This window comes from Oncorhynchus gorbuscha, linkage group LG09, assembly GCF_021184085.1.
Source record: "Oncorhynchus gorbuscha isolate QuinsamMale2020 ecotype Even-year linkage group LG09, OgorEven_v1.0, whole genome shotgun sequence".
NCBI classification, from domain to species: Eukaryota; Metazoa; Chordata; class Actinopteri; order Salmoniformes; family Salmonidae; genus Oncorhynchus; species Oncorhynchus gorbuscha.
This window is the reverse complement of record NC_060181.1, coordinates 16319101-16331102: the sequence shown is the minus strand read 5'-3', so window position 1 is coordinate 16331102 and position 12002 is coordinate 16319101. Positions and strand designations below refer to the sequence as shown.

General features: G+C 42.3%; 1 protein-coding gene across 1 annotated transcript in view; it reads left to right on the top strand.

The window, feature by feature from the left end:
• The window catches only part of LOC124043196 (collagen alpha-2(IX) chain-like), a 38443-nt gene that overhangs the window by 3995 nt on the left and 22446 nt on the right, over positions 1-12002 (top strand). Inside the window, exons 5-14 of the mRNA XM_046361494.1 lie at positions 647-700; positions 1457-1492; positions 3873-3896; positions 6346-6399; positions 6532-6585; positions 7515-7565; positions 8404-8460; positions 8635-8688; positions 10246-10299; positions 10479-10532. Of these exons, the coding sequence (XP_046217450.1) occupies positions 647-700; positions 1457-1492; positions 3873-3896; positions 6346-6399; positions 6532-6585; positions 7515-7565; positions 8404-8460; positions 8635-8688; positions 10246-10299; positions 10479-10532 (492 nt within the window). The remainder of the gene's footprint in view (positions 1-646; positions 701-1456; positions 1493-3872; positions 3897-6345; positions 6400-6531; positions 6586-7514; positions 7566-8403; positions 8461-8634; positions 8689-10245; positions 10300-10478; positions 10533-12002) is intronic.

Below are 12002 nucleotides of genomic sequence, written 5' to 3'. Positions count from 1 at the left end.
AGAGAGAGAGAGAGAGAGAGAGAGAGAGAGAGAGAGAGAGAGAGAGAGAGAGAGAGAGGGAGAGAGAGAGAGAGAGAGAGGGAGAGAGAGAAAGAGAGAGTTTGTGTGTTTCAAATCAAATCGAATTTTGTTTGTCACATACACATAAGCAGATGTTAATGCGCGTGTAGCGAAATGCTTGTGCTTCTAGTTCCGACCATGCAGTGAGTGTGTTTGTGTGTGTGTGTTTGTGTATGTGTGTGTTTGTGTGTTTGTGTGTGTTTGGAGAAACCTCCAGGAAAAGAAAAGCATTGATGTAAATCCTGATGCATTAATATATTTTAAACAAGCTAGAAAGACTGAGCTTCATGTTGTAATGAATGAAGGCGGCTGTTTTGAGGAAACTGCTTCGCTCTAACCAAGGGACTAGGAAGTCAATCTGCTCGTTCCAGAGTCACACGCTGAGAGACATTCCACAGGGATTTGTTTTCCTGCTGATTATCTGGACGTGTCAAATCCAATCAGACCACTGTTCCACTGTTATAATGGGAATTTAGGTCTCACGCAGAAATCCCTACCTGCACTTGTTGTATGAGACTAATTCCAAATGAATATTTTTGTTTCTTCTTTACCCTCGCTCTCTCTCTTCATCACTCCGTCTCTACAGGGTTTGATGGGACCAAAGGGAGACGGCGGCCCTATCGGGAACCCTGGACCTAAAGTAAGATGGCGCATCTCAATAGTCCAAAGCAATGATTCTCAAATTTGGGTCACGGCTCGGTAGTTTCTGAGTGAAACGTTTTTTTTTGTTTTAATAATGAAAAAAGACTCCAGTCTTAACTTAAACGACTTAAACCAGTTAGAAAGCATGTAGAAAGTATAATGAACCTACATTTTAAAATGGTTTTATCTCTGAACTATTTTCCTTCAACCTAAGTATTTTCAATGTAGAGTTATTAGCAGCGCTATATAGCAGATCGGGCTGATTTAGTGGTCTCAAATCAGTGAGCTTACCAACATTCTTCATCAACAATATGAGCAATATGGAGTTATTGAATTAAAAAGGTAGGAATGTTGTTCCCTTGCCATATAATTGCTACATTTACTATCAATATAACATCAAAAAAATTGTTTTCCAGGTTGCATTTTGGTAAATATGAAGCGACTATTTTACTAAGACTGGTTCAATTTGAGTCCAGAGGCAAAACCAGTTCAGGCCCACTGGTCTAAAGTGCCTTCCTTCTTCTCCTCACGGACACCTTTTCTGAATCCTCTCTTTGCTCTGCTCTGGTTGATTGAAAACGCGCCAGAAGTGAACTGGAATGACAGCTAGACTACTAGCCTAGGTGCCAGTCTGTTACCGAAGCAGAAACAGGCTGTCAACCAGGCTATGTCAGGTCATAGTAGTCAGCCATTGGATGTCTGTAGTGAACTGTGAGAGAATAAACCCTCATGTTGTTGTTGTTGTTTTCTACAGGGCCAGCCTGGACCTGGTGGTGAACCTGGACCCACTGTAAGTACTAACAGGCTCAACAGAACCTGAGTACTGTTCAGTACAAACTACATATAACCTGATCACTACAAAACCACAGGGACTAATCCTCCGTCATAATTAGGGCCCAGGGTTTTCCCCCAACCTGGTCTCAGAGCATTTGGTATTATATGTTACACTTTGTATGATATGTATTAATTAGTGGTTCTCCATCACCCACTTTGAATGGTATGTATTAATTAGTGGTTCTCCATCACCCACTTTGAATGGTATGTATTAATTAGTGGTTCTCCATCACCCACTTTGAATGGTATGTATTAATTAGTGGTTCTCCATCACCCACTTTGAATGGTATGTATTAATTAGTGGTTCTCCATCACCCACTTTGAATGGTATGTATTAATTAGTGGTTCTCCATCACCCACTTTGAATGGTATGTATTAATTAGTGGTTCTCCATCACCCACTTTGAATGGTATGTATTAATTAGTGGTTCTCCATCACCCACTTTGAATGGTATGTATTAATTAGTGGTTCTCCATCACCCACTTTGAATGGTATGTATTAATTAGTGGTTCTCCATCACCCACTTTGAATGGTATGTATTAATTAGTGGTTCTCCATCACCCACTTTGAATGGTATGTATTAATTAGTGGTTCTCCATCACCCACTTTGAATGGTATGTATTAATTAGTGGTTCTCCATCACCCACTTTGAATGGTATGTATTAATTAGTGGTTCTCCATCACCCACTTTGAATGGTATGTATTAATTAGTGGTTCTCCATCACCCACTTTGAATGGTATGTATTAATTAGTGGTTCTCCATCACCCACTTTGAATGGTATGTATTAATTAGTGGTTCTCCATCACCCACTTTGAATGGTATGTATTAATTAGTGGTTCTCCATCACCCACTTTGAATGGTATGTATTAATTAGTGGTTCTCCATCACCCACTTTGAATGGTATGTATTAATTAGTGGTTCTCCATCACCCACTTTGAATGGTATGTATTAATTAGTGGTTCTCCATCACCCATTTTGAATGGTATGTATTAATTAGTGGTTCTCCATCACCCACTTTGAATGGTATGTATTAATTAGTGGTTCTCCATCACCCACTTTGAATGGTATGTATTAATTAGTGGTTCTCCATCACCCACTTTGAATGGTATGTATTAATTAGTGGTTCTCCATCACCCACTTTGAATGGTATGTATTAATTAGTGGTTCTCCATCACCCACTTTGAATGGTATGTATTAATTAGTGGTTCTCCATCACCCACTTTGAATGGTATGTATTAATTAGTGGTTCTCCATCACCCACTTTGAATGGTATGTATTAATTAGTGGTTCTCTATCACCCACTTTGTATGATATGCTGCATATTAAAATGTGCATTATATGTTATGAATTTGCAAAACATGATATGTTATGAATTCTAGCTAGGCGGCTAGGTGGCTAAAATTAGCTAGCTCACTGGGGTTAGGGGTTAGGGTCAAGTGGAGGAGTTAGGTTAAAGGGTTAAGGTTAGGGTTAGGTGAAGGGTTAACTAACATGCTATGTGGTTGCAAAGTAGCTAAAAAGTAGTTGAAAAGTTGCTTATTAGCTCAAATCAAATCAAATTGTATTTGTCACATGCGCCGAATACAACTGCTGTAGACCTTACCGTGAAATGCTTTTGTACAAGCCCTTAACCAACAGTGCAGTTCAAGAAGAGTTAAGAAAATATTTACCAAATAATCTAAAGTTAAAAAAAAATCAAAAAATCAATTAAAGTAACATTATAAAATAACAATAACGAGGCTATATACAGGGGGCACTGGTACTGAATCAATATGCAGGGGTACAGGCTAGTTGAGGTAATTTGTACATATAGGTAGGGGTAAAGGGACTATGCATATAGCTGTTAAGGAGCATTTTGGATGTAGACTTGGCGCTCCGGTACCGCTTGCCATGCGGTAATCTGATCCTAGATCTGTGGTTAAGAATGAAGTCTTTCTCGCAGGTTGAGGAAGACTACGTGTAGTTACAGAAGAATACCACTAGGTGGTGTTATGTAGCTATATTTGACCGACTACTAGACAAACTACATTGACAGAGTGGAGTCAGTCAGTGATATGCATGGATGAATCACTGAATTACGTTCATTTCTTTGTTTATATTTCATTTCATCACTTATTATGACACATTGAACACACATTGATTGTCTCAGTCAGGGTTAGCTTGATGCTTGCTGTCTGTATTGTGTTCTGCCTCCGTAGACACAGATGCTCTTAATTGAAATAACAGAAGATAATTGTTTAAACAAATCATACATGACTCATTATGCACATTTGTTTGTGATTATACGATTATACTTAGACTTAACTAATCTCTAATCCCCTTTCCCTCCCTGCAGGGACCCGGACTGCCTGGACTGGCTGTAAGTCAGTATTTTTTTATTATAAAGAATTAAAGTCACAAGTTAAATATTATTCTGAACTCAATTACACTGGTAGTGTATCCTCTTCTACCCAAAGGATAAATATCCTCCTCTCTGACTATCTATCTATCTATCTATCTATCTATCTATCTATCTATCTATCTATCTATCTATCTATCTATCTATCTATCTATCTATCTATCTATCTATCTATCTATCTATCTATCTATCTATCTGTCTCTCTGTCTCTCTGTCTCTGTCTGTCTCTGTCTGTCTCTGTCTGTCTCTCTCTCTCAATTCAATTCAAGGGGCTTTATTGGCATGGGAAACATGTGTTAACATTGCCAAAGCAAGTGAGGTAGATAATATACAAAAGTGAAATAAACAAAAATGTACAGTAAACATTACACATACAGAAGTTTCAAAACAATAAAGACATTACAAATGTCATATTATATAGTGTTTTAACAATGTACAAATGGTTAAAGTACACAAGGGAAAATAAATAAGCATAAATATGGGTTGTATTTACAATGGTGTTTGTTCTTCACTGGTTGCCCTTTTCTTGTTGCGGCAGGTCACACATCTTGCTTCTGTGATGTCACACTGTGGTGTTTCACCCAGTAGATATGGGAGTTTATCAAAATTGGATTTGTTTTCGAATTCTTTGTGGATCTGTGTAATCTGAGGGAAATATGTCTCTCTAATATGGTCATACATTGGGCAAGAGGTTAGGAAGTGCAGCTCAGTTTCCACCTCATTTTGTGGGCACTGAGCACATAGCCTGTCTTCTCTTGTGAGCCATGTCTGGCTACTGTGACCTTTCTCAATAGCAAGGCTATGCTCACTGACTCTGTACATAGTCAAAGCTTTCCTTAAGTTTGGGTCAGTCACAGTGGTCAGGTATTCTGCCACAGTGTACTCTCTGTTTAGGGTCATTCATAGTGGTCAGGTATTCTGCCACTGTGTACTCTCTGTTTAGGGCCAAATAGCATTCTAGTTTGCTCTGTCTTTTTGATAATTCTTTCCAATGTGTGAAGTAATTATCTTTTTGTTTTCTCATGATTTGGTTGGGTCTAATTGTGCTGCTGTCCTGGGTCTCTGTGGGGTATGTTTGTGTTTGTGAACAGAGCCCCAGGACCAGATTGCTTAGGGGACTCTTCTCCAGGTTCATCTCTCTGTAGGTGATAGCTTTGTTATGGACGGTTTGGGATTCGCTTCCTTTTAGGTGGTTGTAGAATTTAACGTCTCTTTTCTGGATTTTGATTATTAGTGGGTATCGGCCTAATTCTGCTCTGCATGCATTATTTGCTGCTCTACGTTGTACACGGAGGATATTTTTGCAGAATTCTGCATGCAGTCTCAATTTGGTGTTTGTCCCATTTTGTGAAGTCTTGGTTGGTGAGCGGACCCCAGAACTCAGTGTGCACATAGCCTGTCTTCTCTTGAGAACCAGGTCTGCCTACGGCGGCCTTTCTCAATAGCAAGGCTATGCTCACTGAGTCTGTACATAGTCAAAGCTTTCCTTAAGTTTGGGTCAGTCACAGTGGTCAGGTATTCTGCCACTGTGTACTCTCTGTTTAGGGCCAAATAGCATTCTAGTTTGCTCTGTTTTTTTGTTAATTCTTTCCAATGTGTCAAGTAATTATCTTTTGTTTCTCATGATTTGCTTGGGTCTAATTGTGTTGCTGTCCTGGGTCTCTGTGGGGTGTGTTTGTGTTTGTGAACAGAGCCCCACGACCAGCTTGCTTAGTCGGCTCTTCTCCATGTTCATTTCTCTTTAGGTGATGGCTTTGTTATGGAAGGTTTGGGAATCACTTATTTTTAGATGGTTGTAAAATTTTAAAGGATTTTGATAATTTGTTCTACGTTGTACACGGAGGATATTTTTGCAGAATTCTGCATGCAGAGTCTCAATTTGGTGTTTGTCCCATTTTGTGAAGTCTTGGTTGGTGAGCGGACCCCAGACCTCACAACCATAAAGGGCAATTGGGTTCTATAACTGATTCAAGTATTTTTAGCCAGATCCTAATTGGTATGTTGAATTTTATATTCCTTTTGATGGCATAGAATGCCCTTCGTGCCTTGATTCTCAGATCGTTCACAGCTTTGTGAAAGTTACCTGTGGCGCTGATGTTTAGGCCAAGGTATGTATAGTTTGTGATCTAGGAAAACAGTGTCTAGATGGAATTTGTTTTCGTGGTTCTGGCGACTGGACCTTTTTGGAACACTGTTATTTTTGTCTTACTGAGATTTACTGTCAGAGCCCAGGACTGACATAATCTGTGCTCTCTCCCTCTCTCTCTCTCTCTCTCTCTCTCTCTCTCTCTCTCTCTCTCTCTCTCTCTCTCTCTCTCTCTCTCTCTCTCTCTCTCTCTCTCTTCTCTCTCTCTCTCTCTCTCTCTCTCTCTCTCTCTCTCTCTCTCTCTCTCTCTCTCTCTCTCTTTAGGGAGCCCCAGGCCCAATCGGCCTTCCCGGTGAGATTGGACAGACTGGACCTACGGTAAGACCCTCACCATTTTTGTCAAAGAAGACCGTTGTTGTCTTATGTCTGATAGCACACGTTATGTAATATGTTAGATACTCTTTATCTCTCATCTAATTCCCACCCTCGTTTTCCTCCCTCTTCTCTCAGGGCATATTGGGAGAACCTGGACCTCCAGGAATTCCAGGACCCCCAGGAAAACCAGTATGTTTACATCTAGAACCAGCAAGAAACCAGTAAATAAACACTTAGAACTAGTAAATACCAGTAAGTACACACCTAAAACCAGCAATAACCCAGTAAACAAACATCTAGTATTAGTAAAAACCAGCAAGGACACACCTAGAAACCAGCTACTTAAAATCACCAAGAAACCAGGAAAATGTAGTAAGAAACAAGTAACTTAACACAAAATAACAACGTTTAATTACAAGCAAGAAACCAGTGTTCCAGCAATAACCCAGTAATCCCAGTCCAGCTGACCGCCACATTCTCAGTGTAGCAGAGCAGCTCAATGCAACATCAACTCTACATTGTGCAGTGTGTGTATCTTAGCTCCCCAGTCTATTCTACAAGGTATACAGTATCTCTCCATGAGGGATTTCAGGTGGGGAGCAGCCTCATAGAGTGATGCTCCCAGCCATGGGGAGTCTATTTGTTTTGGTTTACCGGTGTTGCAGAGTAAATACATTCCCATTAGATCTGTCTCCCCTGTCTCATCTCACTGCTCCCTGCATACCTCAGCCCAGGGAGGCATGCTTTACTCTAATTCAGTATACACACACTCAGAACAGCTGCCCCCTTACTGTGTTAAACAGAATATCTGTATCTGTTTCCCTTCCTCTTTCTTTCTTTCTTTCTTTTTTTCTTTCTTTCTTTCTTTCTTTCTTTCTTTCTTTCTTTCTTTCTTTCTTTCTTTCTTTCTTTTTTCTTTTTATCTTTTTCTTTCTTTTTTCTTTTTATCTTTTTTCTTTGTTTTTCTTTCTTTCTTTCTTTCTTTCTTTTTTCTTTTTATCTTTTTCTTTCTTTTTTTTTTATCTTTTTCTTTCTTTCTTTCTTTCTTTCTTTCTTTCTTTCTTTCTTTCTTTCTTTCTTTCTTTCTTTCTTTCTCCCCCTTCTCAATCTGTCTCCAGGGTCCTCCGGGGAAGTTCTTGGGAGGAGAGGAGGGCAGTGCAGACTTCCAGGTAAGATCCCGCCACACCTCCACCCATCCTCATCGTTTATCTCTTCTCTTTGTACCTGTTCTAGTCTATTTCAGTCTTCTGGCCTTGCCCCTTGGATAGCTCCTTTCCCCTGGCTTAATACCTTACAGTTGACCCTAATTAAGCCTTACAAAGCAGTAACTCCTAGCCCAAGCCTATAGGATCCATCCTCAAACCTAGAGCTCCTGGCAATCTGGTTGTAGCTTGTGATATATAGACACAGAACTTTCCGGTACGCCGTCACTAAACCCCTATCGGTACAAGTCCTAAGTCAAGTCCTATGCTGAGTGCCCAACATAGGGGAGATAAATTCCACTCCTCTGTTCTCCTCCCTATCTCTCATTAGAGATAGGGGCTTTGTCACTGAGACGGTTTACACTCTTGCTCTCATCCCTCTCTCTCCTTTCATCTAACACCGAAAGAGGATTCCCAGTCCTCCTTCGATCTCCTCTCTCCCTTCATTCATGTCCCTCTTTCATCCCTCCCTTAGTTTTCTCCTTAATCCAAGTCCCTCATAATGTGATGCCTTGCTGGGGATTTGACACCCATAGAAAAAGAAAGTCAGCACACTGATCAATTGGCCACTTTGTTTGCTTTTGGCTGAGAAATAGACTCAATTATACTTTGAATTTTACTTTGGTGTTCTCACTCTCCTTCCCCCCTCGACCCTTCATCCTCTCTCTCTCTCTCTCTCTCTCTCTCTCTCTCTCTCTCTCTCTCTCTCTCTCTCTCTCTCTCTCTCTCTCTCTCTCTCTCTCTCTCTCTCTCTCTCTCTCTCTCTCTCTCTCTCTCTCTCTCTCTCACCCCTCTCTCTCTATAGTGTCCAATCAACTGCCCAGCAGGGCCTAAGGGTCCCCAGGGACTGCAGGGGGTCAAGGTATGTCCTCATCATGAGAAAAACTAGATATTTACCCATTAAGACCTGAAATAAGGTTATTCTGTCATCTGTGTACAGTATTCCTGTCGGTGGAGATGTAATTTATCAACTGAATAAATAGTTCATGATTGATTGATTGTTATATCTGTAAACTAACTAACTATTCTGTTCTAGGGACACAAAGGTCGTGCTGGTGTGCTGGGAGAGCCTGGCAGCATTGGGAAACTGGTGAGTCCTAAATAGTCTGTCTATCTGACCGGCTGACTGTCTGTTTCTTTATGTTTCAGCCTATCTGTGTTTTGATCCGGGATCTATCTGAAGCATTTATATTTGAAAACAATATCTTACAATACTTCAGTGGTGTGAAAAGCAGTCTTTTTCATGCTTCCAATAAAACACACACACATGACCAGTAGATGAAGCAGGCTTAGCGCTAATGAGGCACGACTGGCACTAATTTGGATGTGATTAGTCAGGCCTGGCCAGGGCAGCCAGGCATCACGCAGCGAGCCCAGATGAAAGGGATGGTTGAGAGCCAGGTACATGTGGAGTGGATAAGAGAGTAGGTGTTAGAGTGGCCGACTCGGCCTGAAGCATTAAGCATAACTAATGAGCCCCAGTAGTACCTGAGACACTCTTTCAGCCAGGAAGGTTTAGCACCTGATCTGCACTCTGCCTGTCTGACTGACTGACTGACTGTCTGTCTGGCTGTCTGTCTCAGTCTGGCTATGCTGATCACAGCTCAGTTAGATAGAGACACTCCCTGGCCATCACACAGAGAACACTCCCTGGCCATCACACAGAGAACACTCCCTGGCCATCACACAGAGAACACTCCCTGGCCATCACACAGAGAACACTCCCTGGCCATCATACAGAGAACACTCCCTGGCCATCATACAGAGTCCACTCCCTGGCCATCACACAGAGAACACTCCCTGGCCATCACACAGAGTACACTCACTGGCCATCATACAGAACGCTCCCTGGCCATCACACAGAGAACACTCCCTGGTATCACACAGAGTAGACTCCCTGGCCATCATACAGAGAACACTCCCTGGTCATCATACAGAGTACACTCCCTGGCCATCACACAGAAAACACTCCCTGGTATCACACAGAGAACACTCCCTGGTATCACACAGAGTAGATTCCCTGGCCATCATACAGAGAACACTCCCTGGCCATCATACAGAGAACACTCCCTGGTCATCATACAGAGAACACTCCTTGGCCATCATACAGAGAACACTCTCTGGTATCACACAGATAACACTCCCTGGCCATCATACAGAGTACACTCCCTGGCCATCACACAGAAAACACTCCCTGGTATCACACAGAGAACACTCCCTGGTATCACACAGAGTAGACTCCCTGTCCATCATACAGAGAACACTCCCTGGCCATCATACAGAGAACACTCCCTGGTCATCATACAGAGAACACTCCCTGGTGTCACACAGAGAACACTTTATTCTACTGTCTTCAGTTGGCTGTTATTTACTGAGGAGTTATGTAGTAGCAGAAGTTACAGCTCACGATAGATACATGCATGAAATGTTATTGTCACACTTTAATTTATTTCTGTTTCTCACTGTCTGTCTGTCTGTCTGTCTGTCTGTCTGTCTGTCTGTCTGTCTGTCTGTCTGTCTGTCTGTCTGTCTGTCTGTCTGTCTGTCTGTCTGTCTGTCTGTCTGTCTGTCTGTCTGTCTGTCTGTCTGTCTGTCTGTCTGTCTCTCTCTCTCACTCTCTCGCGCACGCTTTTTCTCTCTTTCTCAGGGTACGAAGGGAGAGGTCGGCATCTCTGGTGAGCAGGGAATTCCAGGACCCCCGGTAATGAACTTTATCTATGTTAACAATGTTATGTATACATTATAGTACAGCAATATGGTCAGAGCACATATGTTGTTAGAATGTTGTGAGAATAAAATACAGATGTTAAGTCGTTTTTACTCGTGCAACGTTGACAGGATGTCCTTTATTTCAACTCTCGCTTTCTCTCCATCTCATAGGGTCCTATGGGATTGAGGGGTTACCCAGGAATGATGGGCCCCAAGGCAGAGGCGGTAAGTTACAACACACCTCCTCTCTACCTCCTTTACCACCCTCTCCATCCACCACATCCCCTCCTCCCCTGGTTTCTTTCTATCTGCACTATAAACACTACCTGTTACCTTCTAAGGGGACATTTGGAAAGAATCCAAAATCTCTCTTTTCTCTCACTCAATCCCACTCAATCCCTCCCTGTCTCTCTCTCATGTGCTCTCTCTCTCTCTCTCTCTCTTGCATTCTCTAATGAGAAAGGGTTGTCTGGGACCACTGTTCCTCCATCTGTAGTTAATGATCCAGGAAGGCCATCCATCTTAGCATTAGCATTAGCTGTGTTAGTCAAGTTGGCGCCCAGGCTAGGTGCCAAGCAGAATGCCTGGCTGTTGGTGTGCAGCGCTAAATGCAAATCATCCTTTTATCACAGTGGTTAGGATCTTTGCGCTCATTAGCATGCCCCATAGACACTGAAGGAAATTATAATAAATCAAAGAACAACAACTTCTGAAGATGTGTTACACTTGCTAAAGTACCACAATCTTCTTCTGAAAGATAGACATAGACTACCTTCCGACATAGTCTACCTTCAGAGCACAGTCTACCTTCAGACACAGTCTACCTTCACACACAGTCTACCTTCAGACACAGTCTACCTTCAGAACACAGTCTACCTTGAGACACAGTCTACCTTCAGACACAGTCTACCTTCAGGAACAGGCTACCTTCAGACACAGTCTACCTTCACACACAGTCTACCTTCAGACACAGTCTACCTTCAGACACAGCTTACGAAACCCTGTGGAACTATGTAGGCTGTATTGTAACTTCAGAGATTCTTGTAAGAGTAGACACACACAAGTGGCTAGCCATTTATTACCATAAAATCAAATCAAATCAAATGTATTTATATAGCCCTTTGTACATCAGCTGATATCTCAAAATGCTGTACAGAAACCCAGCCTAAAACTCCAAACAGCAAGCAATGCAGGTGTAGAAGCACGGTGGCTAGGAAAAACTCCCTAAAAGGCCAAAACCTAGGAAGAAACCTAGAGAGGAACCAGGCTACGTGGGGTGGCCAGTCCTCTTCTGGCTGTGCCGGGTGGAGATTATAACAGAACATGGCCAAGATGTTCAAATGTTCATAGATGACCAGCATGGCACAATAATAATAAGGCAGAACAGTTGAAACTGGAGCAGCAGCACGGCCAGGTGGACTGGGGACAGCAAGGAGTCATCATGTCAGGTAGTCCTGAGGCATGGTCCTAGGGCTCAGGTCCTCCGAGAGAGAGAAAGAGAGAAAGAGAGACTTAGAGAGAGCACACTTACATTCACACAGGACACCGAATAGGACAGGAGAAGTACTCCAGATATACCAAACTGACCCTAGCCCCCCGACACATAAACTACTGCAACAATAAATACTGGAGGCTGAGACAGGAGGGGTCAGGAGACACTGTGGCCCCATCCGAGGACACCCCCGGACAGGGCCA